A 23,311-nucleotide genomic window follows, 5' to 3' on the forward strand; every position below is an offset into this window, starting at 1 on the left:
CCTAGTCTGCCATATGATTTTATCAGAGTACCCCCTTTTTCTAAACCTGCAAGCCAATTTCTTACTTTTAGTCTTAAGTCCCAGGAGTACTACAATTTTGCTTGGCCCTCAGTAGTTCACCATATGGAATACTATAGATCAAGCTCGCTGGATGGGCACTAGTAGCGTAGCAAACTGTAAGCTATTGCCAGCAATAGGTTTCCTAAGCAATTTAATTTCTAATTTATCCTCCTCTACAGAAACCTGAACATCCCAAGAAATCTATGGTTGTCTTGCTAGTTTGACTTCTGAAGTGTACATTTAAATCACTCTTGTGGCCCTCCACAAAGCTTGCTGCTGGTCTTTCATTCCCCTTCCATATAACAAACACATTGATCTATATTATGACATGCTCTTCAAGCTTAGTTAATGGCTGACCACTTGCTCCTCCCACCAGGCCACAAAAAGATTTGCGTAGCTGGGGGACGAAGCAGGTGCCTATCGCCGTATCACATACTTGGTTATACGCCTTATTGTAAAAATTGATTTTTGACTAAATAACAATCTCTATCATGTCTACAATCATTTCTGTAACAAATAAACAAAGGGTCTGGCTCTCATGAAATACCTACACAGCTTTATGCCTGCTTCATGTAGATTACAGTTAAAAAGGCTGGTGACATCCAGGGTCAACAACACAAAATCATCTCCCAGTGTATGCCCTCAAGTCTGGCTTTCGTGAAATACCTACACAGCTTTATGTCTGCTTCATGTAGATTACAGGTATAAAGGCTGGTGACATCCAGGGTCAACACAAAATCATCTCCCAGTGTATGCCCTCAACAATAGTTAAGAGGTGGATTGTACTCTTCAGATATGCTGGTAAGGCTGTACGAAAGGGTCTTAGATAGTGATCAATGTATTTGGAAGCTTTCTCCAATAAAGAAGCAATAGAGGACACTATGGGTCTTCCTGGAGTGTTCTTGGGATCTTTATGCCATTTTGGTAACAAATATAAAATAGGAATTTTTCGTTTGTCACATTTCAACAACAGATATTCTTCCAATTCAAGAAGGCCTTTTGTCCTTCCAATCCACTAATTTCCCCCAATACATTACATTGGCTTGTGTTGCTTCCGCTGTGGTAGATACTTTGTAATGAGCCATCTGCCAACTGTTTACGTTCTTCACTAAAAGAAGGCAATGTGGTTGTACTATCGAAACAGATGTATTTATCAGACTGACTTATTACTATAGTGGAGTTATATTTTAATTCATCTAGGGCTTCGAATTGTTCTACACTGAGGTTTTTTCATCCCCTGTGGATGCCTATATTTTAGACCCTTAAGTTCTTTCATCTCGCCCCTCTCAACAACATTGATGGCATCACATAATAACATGGGAATGAAAGTAGAAGGTGGCCTAAAATCATTGGGACAACTCCTATCTATTTCCACATCACAATACACTGTTTAAATATGGGTCTTCATGAAAATCACCAGTATTATCCAGTTGAGGACATTCTGTGTAATAAGTCAACATAACTGTCCAGTAAAAGTTTGGCACTGGTAATCAACACTTGATGGGTGGGCCGCTGTTTTCTCACTAGGTCTGGTGTGGAACCATTTCTTAGGTTTCAGTTTCCTAGTAAAATATCAATCCTTCTCTGTATATAGTTAAAGTTACAGATGGACAGAACGACAGACCTAAAGAAAGTACATCAGTCTCAACTTTTGTGTGTATACGCTCAGATAAATTTGCCAAATTCATGGTGCGTGGAGACTGCCCCTTGTTGTCACTCCCACAGAGGGTTTTGCTTTCTTTTCTTGTTCCTCGTCTTGGCCTGTTTCTGCCTCTTTTTCCTCTGGAGTCTCTGGCTCCTCGATAGTTCTGATCCAGTGCTGGTTCTGTCCTGACCTGATTCAGCAGTTGGAATTGCTTGAATCTTTTTTTCAAGAACTCACATCATGACCATGTGCCATGGTAGTAATAGAAACATCAGATGTGTTGTTTTTTGAGACATCACTTTATGATGTAACCTGACGATTGCTCGAATTAGCCGACATATACTCCAAGATAAGTAATCATCACTGTAAAGGTGATCATATTTCCTATGGAATGTCAAAATGCATCCCACCTGATAGTCTTTATAATCTCTGATGAACGTCCTCTGTTTTAAACAGGTGATTTCATTGTTTACCTTGTCTAACTTTGTTTGCAACTCCTTCATGAAATCATCAGAACCTTCCTTGGGAATGCTGTTCCAGATTTCCTTGCTCAATCTTTCAGTTTTCTCCCAAAACTTAGCCCTATTTTTGATGGCTTACTTGTTCAAAATCTGCATCATTGTGATGGAGCATCTTTTTGAATTATAACTCCACTCTAGCGTTTCTGGGTCCGGATCATCTCATGTAAAAATGGTGAAGATCCTCAAGCCTCTTGGAACTCGATCTGCCTCAATTTATTTCTGAAGGGACTCTGCCTCCACTACTTGGCTAGTTCCTTTTTATGCAACTTCTCCACTTTTGTTCAATTTCATTTGCACATTGATAGCTGCGTCTGTTTTAGAACTTGAAGAGGTAGCTTCAGAGTTTTTTGCAAAAAAATAATTTGCTGGATGACACTTAGTACTAGCCTCACTATTGGATTCCGAATCTTTAGCTGTGTCCAAATTTGTGAAATTTACTAATAACACCTGGGCGCCTTTTGCCGATTCAGATTCCTTCCAGTTCCAGTCTGGTCGCCTCCACAGTCAGAATGGCCGTTTCATTATTCCATATAACAGTCACAGTGCCATATGCGGTTGCATCACTAAGTAGGGGTTTGCTCAGTCGAGCAGTTTATACTCCGAGTTTAAAACGCAGATCCTGATGGACAGAAATGTGAAAGGATTGTAGATGGAGTCACTCTAAAATGATAGCTAAGTGAAACTTAGCTAATGCGGCCAAACTACATAGTTCTTCAGTTGCCTACACATTCTTCCTACTGACAGATACAACCTCTCCATAGGTACAGCTGCTCAAACCGATAACCCTTCTTATATAAATAAAGCACTTGTTTTACTGCCTAAGGAAGCAGATCATTTTGTCATCAACAAGTATTGCTACACAGAACAAGCTTCTCGAAGGGTGTACATGTCGCTGAAGGCAGTAATAGGAACATAATTTGTGCAATTATTTTTTTTCTGACTTTCCGCACAGTTACTGTTCCATCTTTCTTCCAAAGTAAAGAATTTTTGTTTTATTCCTCAGTATAGTGTGAGACATGGTACTTTTGTTTTTCAAAGCTTCTGTTTTCCATTTTCTCCCAGAAAAGACAAAATAATCAAAAAATATAAAGTTAGATCAGTAATCAATAAGTGATACATCACTAAAGTCCCTGAAGACTTCTACATTGTTTACTTAAAATGACATGTTTATATTTATATGTACTACACCACTAGTTTAACGTTCCACAGCCTCAAACACTGCATTATTTATCCTCAATTAAATTATAACATGCCTTCAAACATGGTTCCATAATAATTTGCATAGTAACACATTCCTCTTTACACACCTTTCCTATTAGTGAGCATCGTTTTACTCTAGAAATGGCAATATCTTCACTCAAACATCTCATAGGGGACAAATATGTGCACTGTAAGGTTCATAAAATACTAGTCCTTGAATTAACAGATTGCAGATGCTTTGTTTTATAATTTCAGAAACATCCCCTCCGTTACTAACAACTACATAGTGGTTGAGCATTTCATTTTTTAACACATCATCCAATACTGGGTGATATATCACCACATTCTAAGCTCTACCTCTCAAAATTTTTATTAATAAACATGCACCTCCAAAACCGCTTTTGACTCCCTAAACTTTGTGTATAACATATTTACCAACAGTAGTACACCTACTGACACTTCTCAACAAAGTTCATAAACTAAATTTATAATTTTTTTTACTTAAAGCAGTTTCTTATATGCAGCTGAAGGAGCCAGTCTGTCTCGGTTCCCAATTCAGTCACTTCTTTTGAGTACAACTCCAATAGGCTTCCTTCACGAAGTCACAAAGAACAATCTGAGCTATCCCTGGTTCTGCACCCAATCACATCATAGCACAGCATTTCTTTAACTAAGCAATAAAAATGGTAACTATTGGTTGAGCCTTGGCCTTTTTTAAATATATATATTTTTTTTACTAACACTTACCACCATACGGTCTTGCGAGAGTCTTGCAACAAAACACCTTGTGGCAGGCTGTCATTTTCCATGCGAGTCTTGTGGGATGCTGCAAGATTGAATGACTTTCATAAAAAATAAAAATGTACTCATCACAGTACTTATCTCACGCACACTTTCTCTCAAAAACAAGCACCACAATATGCGATATAGTGTATGGAGAAGTCATCTACTCCCTTTTACTATTTGCGATCCTGCAAAAGACCTGCAAAATTGTAAAAAATCTACTCTAAATCTAGAGGGACAGCATGTTTTTCTGCTGACCCTTATATAGTTTTTTAATCCATTTCCACAACACCTCGATTTTGTTTCCCCATTTTATTTCATAGTAAACTGTAATGGTGGCCATTTAATTTCTAACATTACAACAGCCAGCCAATCAGTGCTGGCTCTCACTACATTTGTGGTAGCCTCTTGTGAGAGCATGAGGGCCTATGGGGAAAAAATGGACCTGTCCACCAATTACAGGTCTCAATTTTTAAATTAGTGTCCTTATGGGAGGCTTACGGGACTCTCGCAATCCCAACCATCCAAATGTGAAATTATTTTTTTACCCTTAATTTATCACACTACTGAACTGATTTGCACCGAATCACAAGAAGCACAGTCTGGGGACGAAGATCTACCTTCCTGCCGAATTTGGTGTAATTCCATTCAGCAGTTTTTGCTGTAGTCTTGTCTAAAGAGGTCTATGGAAAAGGCATGTGGATTCTACATTGTGGGTCTCCCTTTTTATTCTCTCTCTGCCCCTGCTAGGCAGATCACCCCAAAACTTCACAGGAAGATGATGAAGTGGCTGAACTTTTTTTTGGGGGGGGGGGGACTGTTTTGTGATGATTCAGCAAACGTTATTCTCAAAACAAAAAAAGCTCCGTCTATAGAAAAATAGACCCAATTATAACTACCAAGTGGGGACAGCCACTAGGTTTAAAAAATATATATATTCTTGCTCTCTCGCTCTCTCTCTCTCGCTCTCTCATATATAATTAATATATATATATATATAATATATAATAGTGGACTCCATATTTACAATCAATTTAAACAAAGGGCCAAAGTTAATTCAACTAAAATAGCTGACATATTGGTGCATGCAAAAAGAGCCGTATGGTGATCTTCAACAATTAAATAAATGAATAATTTGAAAAATTCAAAATTATACCGAAGTCCTTGTTAATATATAACAAGAGAGTCCCGGGAGATTCCATATCTAATTAAAATCTCTCCCCTAGTGCTCCTGATGGTGAGCTCCATATTGCCCTGCACTTTCTACCTTTGATTATCCATGTATTTTTCCTTGACATAAAAAATCAGCCAAAATTAATTTGGCTAGAATGACAGACATATTGGTCCATACAAAGTAAGCCACATGGTAATATTTAGCAATTAAATAACTAAATGATTTGAAGGATTTTTAAATAATACATTCATCTTTATTAACAAAATACTACTCCCCTAATTTATTCATAACCCCTCTATGGGTTACAGTTATTGACAATATTAGAACACTCAGTCATACTGATTACGCCTAGGTAGGCAAAAAAAACTTATGATATCTACACATGATAATATGCATTTAATGACAACCTCTATCTTCCTTATACTGGCTGTTTAATTGCCCTTGTAGCTAACCTATCCTCAAAAATACACACAAATTAAAATACCCATTTTCTATTCACATTAGAACCCACTTACCTGTGTGAGTAGAGAAGGAACTAAATGAACACTTGTAATTTTGCATCCACATTCAATCCTTTTGGTTCTAAGGCATCCATCTTTAGAGTATATCCAGCCTCTAGTGTTCATAGATCTCCCCCACCCCACCACCACCCACCCACACACACACACACAAATTATTTTGGAACCATGTCAATCACAGAGTAAGTTTAATGGTCCGCCACTCCATTATGTGTTTTCCAAACATGTCTTGCCAGGGGGTAACTGGTATCTCTCTTCATGATGGCTCTCAAGTGCTGCAAAATTGTTTTGTGTGCCTGCAGGATTGTAATTCATATGTAAATTTGATCACAATGACACTTCAACAGGTAGACAACAAATTCAGACTTGCATGTCAAATGTTTGGTTATCTTTATAGTTTGCCCAGATGGTGTGCTAATGGAGGTGATATTTTCCCTATATTTGCATGCTTTGTATGTACTACACTTATAGAAACCTAAAACTGGTTTCAACCAATTGGAGTTATCACTCCTAATATCATTGAATACCAGTTTGTCTCTCAGGGATTTTGCATTTTTTCTAAGAATTTCTTAGTCAGAAGGGGAATCACTTTTAGGAGGATGCCAATGTTTGGCCAATGTTTTCTTCACTGAAAAGTGATCCATGTTGAATAATGTTATGTATCTAAGTGTATTCTGCTCTTGTTTCAACTGAGACTTCTTGGATTTTCTAAATAGGGCCTCCTTATGTGTGCAACTTTTTACGCTCTGTCTTGCTACATCTAAGATAGCCCTACTATATCCCCCGTTATCTGAACCTCTGACTCACATCATTTGCTACAGATGTTTTTTTGGGTATCAGATAGAAGATAAGTAAGTTTGGGTGATTATTGATCAGAAAATTGAACTCATAATCATTCAGAAATTCACACATATGCCAAACTCTCAATTTTTGATGATATTCTTGGACTGTTTCCAAGTATACAATTTTGTCTGTCCTCCTGTAACACACTGGATCATTAAGATAGCGATATTCCTCCTCCAAGTACATCTTCTTATGCCATAGACCTACATTTCCCCTTAATCTGCATGTCTTATTACATAATCACCTTTGTTACTTAATTTGGATACCAGATCGTTGATTTCCCTTTCCCTTGTGATCTCATGGGATTTGTGTGTTTCCTGTAACTGCTTCAGATCCTTTATAGCTGGCTCATGAAAGAGTGTAATAATCTGTACTATCAATGGGATAAAAGAAGATTTTGGTTTGAAATGAAAACCTCCATGTGCTGTCAACTCTAACCCAAGTTGGTCTTCAAGTGACATTGATTCACATGGACTGCCTCCTTCATTACATTCTCTCTCAAGCTCCACCAGTTCTTCCAATTCCAACAGGTCTGCCACTTTGAAATCACTCTTAAGGACAATACCACTTCTGGTGTTAGTTATCTTAGAGGTACCCAACCTCACTTTTTCCTCATATAACTTATTCAGTCTAAATTTGTTAATAAATCGATATATATCTATCCTAGATTGGGTATAGTCAAAGATTGATTCCTTGCAAAATGATTGTCCCAAATCCAATAATTGTACTTCTACTTCTGATAATGTCAAATCTATTAAATGTATTGCTGTAGATGTATCTGACATTGTTGCTCTGTTTTTTCCTTGAGGAGGATACCAATACATCGTCTCTTGCCTTGGCCACCCCTTCTTTGTTTCCTCTTGCATTTCCTTTGCCCCTTGCTGGTTTGTGATCGGTCCTCCGGGCCAGGGATAAAAAATGAAATGTGTCCACTTTGGAAGGCTGATGTATGTATGTATGTAGTGTTTGTGTGTGTGTGTGTGTGTGTGTGTGTGTGTATATATATATATATATATATATATATATATATATATATATATATATATATATATATATATATAGATACCTAAACACAAGTAACACACACGTTTTCATATGCTATAAATTAATAAAAGTTAAGAAAAAGAAATATGGATATATAGGGACGCGGATCTTTGGCAGATCTGCCGACCCTTCATAGATCTGGTGGGGGGGGGGGGGAGAGAAGCTCACACCATACCCCTGCTGCACACGGCCAGAGGCTGGGCGCAGTGTATGGTTGGATGCAGGCTAAGCACGGCTGAAGGTTGTGCATGGTGGTGGTTGTATTAAAGTATGGTATATCTAGATTACTATGTGTTTAAAAAAAATGTAGAAATTGATTGAAGAAAAAAAAATTACAGGGACGTTATGGTTAATTTCACGATTTATCCCCGCAAAACCATCGAAATTCAGCAGTTCTACTTATGTGAAGAAAATATATCTTGTGCTGTTAAGTAACTTTACTTAAGTAACTTTAGGCCATAAGGTATAGTTTCTTAACATAAATATAACTGCTGCATTTCTATGGTTTTGTGTGGGTGAACAAAACATACATATATATATATATATATATATTTTTCACTGAACAAACCAAATGTTTAAGTTTAAAGAAACATTATGGTTAACTGAATTTGTCAATGTCAACATTAACGTTTTAAACTAAAAATAAACAGAAATCACCAGTTGTATTTAGCAGAGCTACCTTTAACCTGCAACCCTGCCATGCCCTGCTTATGACTTACATATGACATCATTTATGACATCACTAACATCTCAAATTACATCTTCCAGTGAGTGTGCACACATGTTTTACAGTTTACATAATGGTGAGTAACTACCATATTACTTTTCTACATTATTTTGTAAAGCTTGGGTACAGCTAAAGGATCTAACTGTTTTCAAAACGTGTGTTCCTAATGCACCATAGCTGTGTAGAGATATTGAACCTGTTATAAATGTTTACATTCAAGAGTAACTCTGTGTGCAAGTGACAGTTGACTTGTATTCATTATGCTCGACAGAACATTTTTGGCTCTGCCAAAAAGGTTTCCAACAGCGAAAGATTCTACATAACGTATACTAACTTTGTAAGCAGCCTTGACTTATTAGAGAGAATCGTGCCAGCAGGGCCATTTATACTTAACACGGAAGAAGGTTTGCACCAGGTACTAACCTATGTGCGCTTTCTTGTTTTGCTTCAGAAGGTCTTTGTGTAAAGTTTCACCACAGTATGAAGGATGCAGGTAGTATGATATTTTGGTCAATTCAACTTAGTTATGTCTTGGAACTCTAGACGAGGTCCATATAATAAAACAAGGATCAAAGTACAAACCTGAACAAAAACGCATACCTAAAAGATCATATGAGCCAATAAACTCCCTCAATAACCCCCGCTATACCATGAGGTGTTATATACTACAGTCCAGCAGAGCAAGATCCACCCAAGAGGAGATGAGCGGAATAGAACATATAACACCCATAATACTCAACTACCCAAACCACATCGAGTTTAAAGGTATCTAAAATATAGAATAACAATGCAAAATATACAATAACAATGCACAGCTACCCAAAGTATGGAAATATGTTAGGAGTGCAATTTGATCAATTGATCTCAGACCAAATCAACAAATCTCACCCATAACGTTATCCATCCACCCATAAAGTATCATCATTATTATATATATATATATATATATATATATATATATATATATATATATATATATATATATATCCTTACAATAAATGTAAAAAGCTACTAAGGATTTTACTCAATTCAAGGGAAAATTTCTTTTTACACAACCCTCTAAGTCCAATCGGTAACTTAAAGACTATGTTGCCTGTTTTAAGCAGCTTTTCGTTTGCAGGGAAGTGGTAACCAAGACCTGATTGAACTCTACCTCAAGCATTTCTAGGGCGTACGTAAGGTTCTTAATAAAGGTTTACCTAAAGACATTATTTTCCTCAAAGATGTATTTTTGCAGTATGGCCCTCAGAGTATTATCCTCAGCCATTATAAGGGAAGCAGCCCAGCGTACAGCCCCAGCTAGTCCCGGGGGGGGGGAAACACTTCTTAGGCACAGGGCTTTAGGGCAGCCATGGACACAGCTGTATTTACCGATAGGAGCCTTCTGAGAATCTTACCTTCCAAAAGATTCAGAAACCCCCATTTAGAGCAATCTATGAATTCCAAACCATAAAGGAGAGAAGCGGGTGTCTTAGCTCGATAGACCACCAAAAGTTGGGCAAAATGCCTTCTTCCTGTGGCCACATACAACGCCCCCAAACCTCTTGCTTGACCATCAGCTTTAGATTTATTAGAAGCAATATGGGCTGCATCACTAAGATTCCCGCATACTGTTTTCGCTAGAAAGGTGTACGAGTTCACAATTTCCAGTTCTTGGTTACCTAATCCAATGGAAATTAGAAATTTTTGCTTTCTTATTACCATGACAGCGTAATATCTTGATCTTCAAAACATTAATCTTTATAAAATGGGATTCGGAGAACTGTAACGGGGATTGAAGGCATTTCTGTAGGCCTTTTGGAGTTAAATCAAAAATATCATCGGTGTGCAGCAAACAAATCGAGCATCTGCCTATTTGTGGGGGAAAACCCTGACTCTGGGATAGAAAAGAGGGCAAATCCGAGATATGTAAGGAAAAAAGAAAGGGAGCCAGAAGGTATCCCTGCTTTAAACCATTTAAAGTAGACACCTTAGGCGAAAGGCCTCTATCCCCATCCCCCCAAGAGAATTCTACACCAGGTAGAAGAGTGGAGAGCAATCAATAGCTCAAAGAGGGTGGAAGGAATACCAGAGTAACCAGTTTTCCCCATAGTAAAGCTCTATCTACTTTATAGAACGCCGTTGAAAAATCGTTAAAAGCAGCATACACCGCTCCGCCTCTTAATCTCACATATTTTTCTGAGATGACTTGCAACATTGCGATATTATCTTTGCACCATGATTGTGCCTGAACCCTGTTTGCTCCAGGGGAATAATGTTGTTCTCCTCTGCTAATCAATAAGTCTTGAGTGCACGCATTTAGCAAACATTTTCCCTACTGAATCTAGGAGGGCGATATGCCGATAATTGGCAGGGCAATTGCGGTCCCCCCTCTTAAATAGAGGAATAATGATGCTACCAGTCCATGGGAGGGATAGTTCGAGAGAGGAGGCACCTGTGGAAACCCCAAATAAGATCTTACTCCAAGGGCTGGTATCTTGTTTTATTACGGTTTTGGGCACGCTATCAGGGACCATTGCAGCAGGGAAACGCATAAAGCAAATAGCTTGTTCTCTCTCTTTCGCTATTTGAAAGGAGATGGAATACATCTCCTTACTCCTAAGGGACCGAGAAAATGTTGTCCCATTTGAGACATACAGAGAGGCAATAAATTCAGACCACCGGGCTGCAAATCAACGGGAGAAGTCAGAATTCTAGCTCCACACCCCTCCCCAATCAAGGCCCCTTCCCCTCCACTGTATTCTGATTTTCTATCACTGCGGTGTGATAGAAATACCCCCCACCCCAACTCCCTTTCCACCTTGGTTCTTCTTCTTCTTTTTTTTGCCAAATAGTGTTTTTTTTTTTTTTTTTTTTTTTTACAACTGTTGCACAGAATGTACACTGTTCTTAGTATATTCTTTTGAATACTCTGTGGTGCATTTTTAAAGAGTTTCACTGTTTACAAACAATGTGGTATAGAATGAACTCTCTCTGCAGAGTAAACCCTGTTTACTACTCAATTCTCTGTTGGTATCAACTTCATTTCTTAATGTTGGTTTGGTGTGTGTCTGGGGTTTGATACAATAAAAACTGTCTGTAGTAGGGCATTTGTTTTGGAATGGCATTCACTATTTAGGCTTTCGCTGAATGGTGTGTTCATCTTGAACACCATACTCAAGAAGGGTTTGCCATTTATCAGTGGTTGATTGCTAATATGAACCAGGCTACCTGTGAATTATATAGTATAGGATGAATGTTGCACATAATACATGCTTGCTAATCCTAAGGGAGTTGTATATTTGATTACATTAATGCTTTGGTTTATCCTGAGCTATTTTGTGGTTACTTTCATGGCTCTAATGCTATATTAGTTTATAGAGTAATGTGTATAAAAGAAGCTTGGGTGAGGTAATCAATTGTCATTTGAGATGTCATCAGAGCTGTCATAAGTGATGGCATAGACGATGTCATGTGAGGTCATAAGCAGTGCGTGGGAGGCACACAAGTTAGTGCTGCTAACTATAACTGGTGATTTTTTTTGTTTTTTTTGTTTACGTTGTTAATGTTAACACTGACAAATTCACCTAACGATAACATTACTTTAACCTATGTAAGTATATATGTATGGGAATCTGCCGAGAAATTAACAAGGAGAGCTGATTCAAAGGTCTTGTTTGGCTCGAAGAGCGTGCTCAATAGCAGAGCCATGAAAGTAAGATCATGCTGCAAACATCATGTAGTAATACCTTCAACATTTCAAAGTAGTGTATTTCTTTAATATCAATGTGTTTCACCTTGAAAGCACAATTTTCTAGAATTTGAACATGTCTTTTAAGGGAACATAAGTTTTAAACTTTTCAAAAAGCAAGTGAAAGATAAGCTACTTACCAAGATGACTAAACAACTAGCATCTACATACAACTAATACATTAAAAATCGATGGACCACTTTTAAATTCCGATCATAGTGAAGATCCTCAAGATGAATTTTGTAGACAGGCCCAATTGGTGATGGAAAAAAACAAGGTTTTTGTACAGCGTACATTATGAACTTGTGTACTTAAAGGAGTGCTCATGCGTCATAGTGAAGAAAAACAAATGCTTGGTGAAATAAAATATTTGTCTAGGATCACACCGTTTGTTCAAGTGAGAATTGATCCTGGGTTTTCTGGTTTACATTCTAAGACTTATCTAGATGACCACCTCTTCCCTCTCCTTTTACATATCAAAGTTTAAGCATAATGTCTTTTAATCTTGACGCAGCAGAGTATGGGTGATGGGCATAAGCCACATGAAAGCTCAGCTTCTTTTGGGCTCGAGAGTCCAAGAGCACTTCAGCTGAGCCACAGACTGGCACCTTGGTTGAGTTCACTCCTGAAGTGTGTTATATACTATTTATTACTATTCAAATAATGGTAAAAGGCAAATTCCATTGTGCATGTATGGTTTATGCTATGCCATTTGTAGTGTTCATTTTTATGACATTTTATTGAAATTAAAATACACCTGCCTGTTACACAAGTGCCCAAATAAAACAGCCTATCCCCGACTGGATAAGCCTTTAACATAATGTAGCAAAATAGGTAGAAATAGATAAACTAGCAACACCTCTTCCCACGGCCTCGCTCTCCCTCAAGCCCCTCCATCACCTCATTTGTCAACAGATAGTTCCTTTTTCCAATGGTGGCCCCCGAATTTGCGTTAGTCTTTAAGGACGGAAATTTTGTGTCTAAAGAACTACGAGGGTTTTCAACCCCTTGAAGGGCTATGTCCCTTAATGTTCATTATAAAAAGATAATTAACTGAACCAGAATGTAAGGTGATACATTTTTCAGTGTGAATAACAGCGAAGAGGTCTAGGAACCATTAGGAGAATGGTTTCCATGTGTAAAGTAACTGTAATGTGAAATTGTGAGGCGGTAAACAGTGTGTCTATGTAAAATTAGCTCTTCCGTAGTAATAAACTGCAATTTGACTATTTCGCTATAATAATAAATGTCCGAAAGTGCATTTGTTAGTACAGTTGTCCTTAACATGTTATTGGGCCAGATTTATTCTCAGACATTTTAAGATGATAAAGGTAAAATCACTTGTGCGGTTATTTGATTTGTATTTTATGCTTGTTATTGAGATCTTGCAGGACATCATGCAGTACATACATGCAGGGATAATGCAAGCTTGTAAAGTGTGCAACAACCTGGAGTTAATCATAATTACAGAGAAATTTATTACAGTTAAATGATAAGACTTTAGCTCCTGATGAGATACTATTGTTGTTTTCGGGATGGTTCTGGTACTTCTAGACAGACTGATGATGGCTCTTTCTACTGTGATTAGTTTGTTTCTCTGTACTTAGCTAGGACACTATCATTCCCATCTTTCTACGGTAATAACAGAATAAACTGGTCTTGGGCTTTCAAGTATTTTTCTGATAGGAAAAGGCCAAGCTTTCAGCAGTCTCCAGGATTCCCGATTGTAGTCAGTTGCTCTTCTGTAGTTTTGCAGCTATCACGGAGAATAAGATACCACCAGTGGTATTTTTGTAATGCCCAGTTATTAGGTGCAGTGCCGTTCTGGACCTCAGAATCATTTTTGGAAAGTGTCCCTTGACCTTTATTTGTAAAAAAGCTTGACCAGTGCCGCTTATGCCCTTATATGCATTGCAGAATATATTGAATGTAGATCATTTAGTAATATGGAGCCACTGAAGGGCCTTGAAATCATGGGAGATGTATACTTGTAGATTTAAGCATAAAAGGTTTCTTGCTGCTGCCTAAGCTGAAAATGAGACTTCATGATAAAGATCCTTTGTATAATCCACTTGTAAGAAGACTAGGGTTTTTAGTTCTGTGGATCTTCTGTGGCTATCACACATGTTGGAAGACGTTCATTAGAATCCACAAGGTGTGAAATGTTGTTATGTGGTCACAACTTGAATGGTCATGGAGAGGGTAGAGTCTTGATGACAGTAGTGTGTGTGCCAAACTGCGCGCTAGCTGCCAAATGAGAGTGCCACCCATAGAAGTGTTTGGACTGACAGATGCACATGGTCAGAAGGTAGGTTTGAATGTTTCTGCGTTAACTGGCAACAAATGTGCATAGTTGATATTGTGTGCTGTATTCTGCTGCAATTGTGCTTGTCTTATGGTTAGCAGCATCTATTCCTGGTTGGTGATTAGTACTCTGTAGCTGCTTGATGAAAGAAGCTACTTGTAAATGAGCTGTGCTCTGCTTTCTTTTTGTCACCTCCAGAGAGGTTTAGGGCACCACACATTCTGTTGGTATATAGCCAAGATAAGTCTTGTACTTCGATAGTTCTGCAATTTGTTTGTGCATATGTAATAGCTCCTTTCTGTACATGTTATGTTGGAAAGAGGCCATCTTTGCAACAGTGTTGCATATGGTAGTGGATAAGGTTAATGGCTACTCTTTGAATGGTTATTAAATGTGATGCTTGAACCCTTTGATGTAGCACTCGACTTCCATTTTGTTGTGGTCCTCCTTGCAAATGATAGACTCTTGGTTTAGCAGGCCTTGCTTTCTTATTTCAAAATGTGATTCATGGGTAGAGCAGGTTTAAACTCTAACTTGGACTGGTCCGCCCATGATTGGTTGCAGTCCTTAGCATATCTGCAGTCCTTAGCATATCTGCACCCATCTCAATGTTTGTGTACACGTTGCCTAATAGCTACCAGCTCTGTTTTGTATGTAGGTCTCACTTTGGTGGGCCAACATTTTAGGTGAAACTTATTGTTGGGAATACCCGATGAAATGATTGTAAGGGAAGATTTGTTCTACAGATCTGGTCCTATCTCAGCCTCTCTTATTGATGGTCCTATACTCGATCCAGCCTGGACCATATTGGTCCTCTCTGAACCATTTAACATCCTCTGCTGATTTCTGACTTTTGGCATCATTCACACAGCTAAGGTCACCAGATCACTCCCCAGGGATATTTCAGACACATAAGTAAAAATCAAAAAGAAAATGCCTAGATTTTATGTCCATCATATTTTGCTGCAGCCTAAATCACACAAGGGCTAAATGGTAGTTTTTTGCTTGAAGAGACAATTTGACAAAGTGCGGTTTCTTCTCAGAGGGAAAGCCTGCTGTGAGACAATCACTGTTAGTAGATTATCTCTGAACGGTTTCTATAAATCATCCAAATATGTCTATAGAACACTTTATTTTATATCAGTTTTGCTCCTTCCTGGTGTTTTCGTTAGGAGGCTAGGTAGCATATCCAACCACTGTCCCTTTTGGCGGAGGGGTAACAAATAAGGTGGATTCCCAGTTTTATCAGGAAAGGATAGAAAATGAGATTTTGTTCTTACCCACTCTTCATTCCTCAAATGTTGATGAGACCCTGGCATTTGAAGTGGAAGTTTCAACAAGGTTAAATTCACCTGCACAAAAGCGCTTCCACGCCTCGTCAGGGGGTAGTAAGCGCTATATAAATACAGTTACAATACCAGGAACCCTCTTGGAGAACATGCCATTTTTTATGTCCTGGCCCCTACCCTTTATTTCGACGACTTTGGTACAGCAAGAAATGCAAAATGCAGCACCTTTTACTTTCAGGTTATGAGTGCCTGCGTCTGTGGGAATACCCTGTAACTTGACTGGTTGAAGACCTTTACCTTTTCTTTTCCTTCAACCTCCATTTTTCTGAACGTGCTTGCTGAGATGATGCAGTGCAAAATTACTTTGTCTGACCCAGAATAAGTTGGGTTGGAGCGGAGTAACATCTATTTGGCAGTTCAGTCATCACTGAGTATACTCTTCAAAGCATGCTCTCTAAGTTAATCGTTCATTTGTTTTTCTGGTGCTCTAAAGTCATACAAATTCCTAGATAAATACATCAAATGAACCGAACTATGAACTTCTCAGGGTATGTCTGGGCATTTGCTCTCCTACACTTAGGCTCAGCTGATGAATTGTTTATAAAGCACAACTATTGTGTATATATCCAGGTGGGTGGCATCTTCTCTCTTAATTGGCTGCCCTTGGAGATGTTGTTGGGTCTTGAACAACATGTTTGTATTGATCGGTTCATGGTATGGGTGAAGGATGTAAAGTTGAATACACTGCATCCCTCGGGCCCTCCTTCGAAGGAAACTGAAAGCCTTTCTCCCAGAGGACCTTCAGTGTTTTTCCTAGATACACTAAGCTGTCATCACACACAACTTCCAGATGACCTCAATGTGAATCTTTGTTAAATTGTTATTGAAGTTCTTCCTTGTAGCATGATTGCATTCACCGGTTGTGAGAGGTGAAGCAGTTTGTGGCCTCTGGTGTGGAAGCACATATGGCGGTACAACAGATGTACTGGACATATAGCAATGTGCATTGCCTTCAGTGTTCATTGTTAAGCAGTGAGAGAATTTGTATCGCCTTATGAGAGTAGGAGGCTGTTTGCACAATATCCTTTGTGTGCATATCCTAATGCGACAGCCACAATTTATGAAGGAGCACGTCCTCCAGAATTTGATTCAAGACGTTTGAGCATAGCCGGAATTCTCTCTTTCTGTGTTGATATGTTTGAGCACAAACCGTAAAAAGAAAGGGTTAGGTTCAGCATCACTTCCTTACAGTAGAGGGAACAGAAAAAAAAGCTTTTGCGCCAGTCTGCCTTAAGATAAAGTACAACATTTGAATAATAGCTTAATTTGAAAGACACCTGTGTTCCTTCTTAATGCAGATACTGTGCTCTTCAATGTTTTAGAAAAAAGATGCTTGTGATTTTAAATTAAACCAACCCCACGAGCAGGAGCATGATTGCTGTATATGTGGGCCGAGATGGTGGGACATTCTGTATTTTCAATATATTGCAAGTTGTTGGATAGAAAAGGCATGAACTTTTAGCTGTACTCTTTCGGACTACTCATGCATATTTCTTTGATGCTTGTAGGATTATTATAAAATTATTAAAACACCAATGGATATGGGAACAATCAAGAAGCGCTTGGAAAACAATTACTACTGGAATGCACAGGAGTGTATCCATGATTTCAACACCATGTTTACAAACTGTTATATCTACAACAAGGTAAGTGGGTTGTTGTATGAGACACACTTCATAATCTGGCAATGTTCTGTTAACATTACTGTCCTGCAGTACAGGTGCTGAATTCAACAGTAGGAAACTAGCCCATTGAGTGCTGGTTTTTGCGTTAAATTTGGGTTTCTGTTGCAGTAATCACTGAAATCTTTCAATGAACATCTTTGAAAGGAGCCTACAAATCAGGTGGGCTTTCTTTGGTGAGCAGGATCAAACGACTTACCTGCATACAGCGGGGATATGGTCAGGAGCAGATTATCCTGCATCCAACACAAACACCTGTTTGATTATTCTTTTTAAAAAAAACATATAGGATTAGGGTTTTATCTGCATTTGAAGCAAAAGACCCTCTTTCCGGCTGAGATGTTGAATAATCTTTGAGATGAGATAGGTGATGAGATTTATCCATTTTAAACTCCTCCATCCACCCCAGACTAAATTATTGCTGCTGTTATTGATTGTGTGGCTATTCTTTCCCCTATTAGTAATGCAATGATTTTTCTTCATGTGTTTTACTGAGAACTAGTGGCTGACCAGTGATTCTGAGCCTTCATTGCTTGAATCTTTCTCACTGAGACAAGGCACACTCACAATTTGGGGTTTACCATTTGTTACTGTCAAGTTTTAGGTTACTGAAAGTTTTAGGTACACTAGCTAGGGGTTCTATTGCAGGAGATCCCCCAAAAGTTGGCTTGTCCTTCTTTGCCTTAAAATGTTTCTGACTTTCCTTGGAAGAAGTGTAAAAAACACTCATGATTGTTCTAGAGGAGTGACGTGTTCCTCATGAGACAGCATAGCATCTTGCTGTCTCTATCCCTATCTGAGGATTTATGGAATTTACAACCCTGAGATTTATGCTCAAGGTAAAGAGTACATTTCATGTAGACCCTGCATATAAATCTATGAAAGATCACAATACTCGAGGACTGCAGTGGCAGGTAAGTAACTACTTTTTTACTTGGCAAGCCCTTTGCTCATATTAGAGCTGACATTAAGGCCACTTTTTCATCAGCTCAAACAGAATCGCCCTTCCTTCAGTGCTGATTGCCATCAAGGTGTGATGAGATGCCCAATAAATGCCAAATTGGCTTGTGTCATCACCCTTCAGGGCCTGGCTCCAAGAGTTGCAAAATTCAGGTTGCAACGTGTCTGGTGCTAAAATTAACAAAATGACAGTATTGCTTAAAGGATCCTCCAAGTGTATTGGCTGTTGGTTATCAAAGAAAGTATTTTCTAGGTGTTCTCCTAACCTTCAAATATGTACAGTGACAAACACTTCTATCTTAAAGACAACCCCCATATGTATGTGCCTATGGTAGTAGCCCGACTTCTAACTTTCAAATATGTACAGTGACAAGCCCTTCTATTCTATACCGACTTCCACAGCTTCTGTAGTACACATTTCTGTAAAAGGTGACTGGAGATGATTGATTATATTTTTATAATCGAAATAAAGATATCAATCATAAAAGAATAAAAACCATTATAAAATATCACATACATTCAATAAACAGTACAAAAAAGATACATGATTCATATAATTAGGTAAAAATGCTTTGGATAAACTAGAAATTAATAATGTTGTTCCAGAACAAGGCACTTTTTAAAAAAACGGCAGACCCCAAATGCGACTGCCTGATCACCCGAAAAAAGCAAATGCTATAATGCAGGCGTATGTTGAGAAGAACCCTTTGCCTTAGGAATTGGCCAAAAGAACCTTCGGTGCATGAGGTCATAAAGCTCACAAAAAAGGACCAGATGTTCCAAGGTCTGAGGCGATCGATTATCACAAGGGTAAACAAAATAGAAGATGTTGTGAACTGCCCAGGCGGGAAACAGGCGTTACTTAATAGAGCCCAAGCATAAGCACGTAAAGAGCGATCTCTCCCAGGGCAGTCTGACCCAGGTGAGAAGGTTCAAGGACAGATGAGGATTTAAAGATTGGAAACACTGACAGAGCTGGTCTGCTCAGACACAGAGTTACGTTATGCTCCTTTGCATGGGAGAAGAATAAATCCTTGGCCCTTTTACCTTCTCCTTTACATAACAGGTGCAGAGTATAAAATAACCCTGGCACACTCAGGGACTCGGCCAGGCTCTTGACGTGGCTAAGCCACGGAATTCTAAGGCCATGGTCCCAGCCCAGACATTCCTCAGTCACATCTCTGTTAAATGCTGTGAACTCTCTACACCATACAGTTATATACAAGAGTAGCGAGGAAGTAATGGCATAATCTTCAGCGTAGTCCAGGCCCAGCTGTTTATGTACAAAATAAGTGGTGGCCTCAGGGCCCACTCCCAGCAGCCTTTTGCAGAAACAATTCTCCCGCTGAATGCCTGAGCAGTCCCTGATCCTCCATAAAGCTGCACCATACAGCAGCACTCGTCGGCACTTCATCTTATAAATCTGTAGGAGGGGTTCGATGGCTTTCCTGCCGACAATAGCAGCAAATCTTAACCGGGAGCCATAGGCTTTATTGAATCGAAGACAACGATTCACAAGACAAGGGGGGCAATTATTATGATGATCAAAGGTGTTACCCCTAAGTAGGGGACAGTGGCCATCCTAGCTATGGGTTTTCCCTTAATTGAAATGAGTCTTGGATTAGCTGAACATTTCCCACAAACCTTATATTGTGATTTCCCAATGTTCCTGTCAAGTTCTAGATTGTCCATGAACTTAACAAAATGGTTAATCAAACATTTGAGGCCGTAGCAGGTGTGGGTGAGGAGAACAGCATGATCAGCATACAATAGGGATGGTACAGGTTACAATTTAATTCTAGGCATATCTCTCCCTTTCTCCATCAAAAAGCAATTTAATCCATTAATATTAAGGAGAAAGAGAATAGGTGCTTGTGCACAACCCTGGCGAACCCCTCTTAGGATACTGAAGGGATCTGAACATTCTTTGCCCTGTCTATACCTAACACACACATTGACATCTGTATGGAGAGCCCACAAGAAATCAACCAAGTGTTGGGCAGACCAAGGGTAACCAATATATCCCAAAGCTTTGGGTGAACACTTAGCTTATGTCCATGAAATCCAAGCACAGAGTTCCCCTGGGGATGGGGGAGTGGGGGGTCAAATTTATTTTAGGCCGATTGGCCGATTTTAGGTCAATCTGCCCCCAAGGGGGCAGAAACAACTAGGCACCGGGGATTTTTTTTCCTGCGCCAATGTCACGCAAGGGGAGTGACCCCGTAGGCAAGGGTCGCTCCTGAGGGGGGGGAGAGGGGGCATACTTATTTTAGGTCATTTCTGCCCCCCCCCCGATGCCGGCTGAGCTAGAGGCCAAAATCCACAGGTAGGCACTTTGTAAAAAAAAAAACAAAAAAAAAACACCTGTTTTCTGTGAAAAAATGTGATGTGTCCACGTTGTGTTTTGGGCCATTTCCTTTCGTGGGTGCTAGACCTCCCCACACAAGTGAGGTATAATTTTTATCGGGAGACTTGGGGGAACGCTGGGTGGAAGGAAATTTGTGGCTCCTTTCAGATTCCAGAACTTTCTGTCACCGAAATGTGAGGAAAATGTTTTTTTTTTTTTGTGCCAAATTTTAATGTTTGCAAAGGATTCTGGGTAACAGAACCTAGTCAGAGCCCCACAAGTCACCCCAATGTGGATTCCCCTAGGTCTTTAGTTTCCAAAAATGCACATGTCTGGTAGGTTTCCCTAGGTGCCGGCTGAGCTAGAGGCCAAAAGCTACAGGTATGCACTTTGCAAAAACACCTCTGTTTTCTGTCAAAAAATGGGATGTGTCTACGTTGGGTTTTGGGGCATTTCCTGTCGCGGGCGCTAGGCCTACCCACACAAGTGAGGTATCATTTTTATCGGGAGACTTGGGGGAACATAGAATAGCAAAACAAGTGTTATTGCCCCTTGTCTTTCTCTACATTTTGTCTTTCCAAATATAAGAGAGTGTGTACAAAAGACGTCTATTTGAGAAAGGCCCTGTAAATCACTTGCTAGTATGGGCACCCCGGAATTCAGAGATGTGCAAATAACCACTGCTCCTCAACACTTTATCTTGTGCCCATTTTGGAAATACAAAGGTTTTCTTGATAGCTATTTTTCACTCTTTATATTTCAGCAAATGAATTGCTTTATACCTGGTATAGAATGCAAAACCACTGCAGGGTGCAGCTCATTTATTGGCTCTGGGTATCTAGGGTTCTTGATGAACCTACAAGCACTATATATCCCCGCAACTAGAAGAGTCCAGCAGACGGAACGGTATATTGCTTTAAAAAATCTGACATTGCAGGAAAAAGTTAGAGTAAAACGTAGAGACAAATTGCTGTTTTTTTTCACCTCAATTTCAATATATATTTTATTTTTCAGTTGTTATTTTCTGTAGGAAACCCTTGTAGGATCTGCACAAATTACCCCTTGCTGAATTCAGAGTTTTGTCTACTTTTCAGAAATGTTTAGGTTTCTGGGATCCATCATTGGTTTCACGCCCATTTCTGTCACTGACTGGAAGGAGACTGAAATCACAAAAAATCGTAAAAATGGGGTATGTCCCAGTAAAATGCCAAAATTGTGTTGATAAATTGGGTTTTCTGATTCACGTCTGCCTGTTCCTGAAAGCTGGGAAGCTGGTGATTTTAGCACTGCAAACCCTTTGTTGATGCCATTTTCAGGGAAAAAACCACAAGCCTTCTTCTGCAGCCCCTTTTTCCCCATTTAAAAAAAAACTGTATTTCGGCTAATTTCTTGGCCTCCTTCAGGGGAACCCACAAAGTCTGGTTATCTCTAGAATCCGTAGGATGTTGGAAAACAAGGACACAAATTTGGCGTGGGTAGCCTATGTGGACAAAAAGTTATGAGGGCCTAAGCGAGAACTATTCCAAATAGGCAAAAAAAGGCCTGGCACAGGGGGGGAAAAGGCCTGGCAGCGAAGGGGTTAACCCGTACTGGGCTAGACAAAGACTATTATTAGGTTGCGCCCAGTCCTCTATGCGATGCCAGGCAACACGGCCCACAATTTTGACCCATGAATCAAGCAAGGAAATCAGTCTACAGCATGCCGGGTCTTGTCTATTGCCAGTATGGAATTCCTCAATTTCACACAAAAGACCCAAGAAAGGCGAGAAGATCCCCACAGAGTCAGAAAGACCTTAGGTCATGTTAACAGCGTATATACCAGTAAAATGTTCCACCCGCTGAAAGGAGGAAATTGTGGAGCCAATATCTTCATTAGGGACAGGAAGGAATCTGTTTGCTATTAACAATTTTCAAAAAGCCTCTAGCATCCCTCGATCGACAAGTCGATAGAAGGCACTTCCACTGATCCTCTTTCAGGAAGATCCTGACCCTGATGGCATTTTCATAAGCAGATCTAGCCAAAGTGATAGCTTGTGGGTCTTGAGGGACAGCTTTAAGTACGGCATGCAAGTATTTATTGGCAACCCTACAGTTCTTGTCAAACCAACCTTCCTTTCATAGCTGATTAGAGCCCAACATCTCAGTCATGATCGAATTAACAGAAGTGATTAAAGAGCAGAAGGCCTCTATTACACTGCCAGCTGGAGCTCCAGACTATAACAGAACCTCAGAAATTTAGGTACAATTAGCAAAAACAGTGGCCACATCAGGGCGGGAATAGAAATGTGACGTCAGTTAATTCTGCGAACCTGGTATTTGGTGGTCAAGTTCTTTAGATCGGACAGATAACCTGACTGGCTCCTCGGATAGCCAAGCCAACCTCAGTGGTGTTATGATCACTAAAACTGGTATGATGAACCGTA

At 39.4% G+C, this 23,311-nt stretch overlaps 1 protein-coding gene across 5 annotated transcripts in view; it reads left to right on the plus strand.

Moving 5' to 3' along the window:
- BRD4 (bromodomain containing 4) overlaps positions 1-23,311 on the plus strand; it is a 1,024,368-nt gene that overhangs the window by 163,133 nt on the left and 837,924 nt on the right. For all 5 annotated transcript variants that reach the window (XM_069231688.1, XM_069231690.1, XM_069231691.1 and 2 more), the window contains exon 3: positions 17,408-17,545. In XM_069231688.1, the coding sequence (XP_069087789.1) occupies positions 17,408-17,545 (138 nt within the window). The remainder of the gene's footprint in view (positions 1-17,407; positions 17,546-23,311) is intronic.

This window comes from Pleurodeles waltl, chromosome 4_2 (genome assembly GCF_031143425.1).
Source record: "Pleurodeles waltl isolate 20211129_DDA chromosome 4_2, aPleWal1.hap1.20221129, whole genome shotgun sequence".
Lineage (NCBI taxonomy): Eukaryota > Metazoa > Chordata > Amphibia > Caudata > Salamandridae > Pleurodeles > Pleurodeles waltl.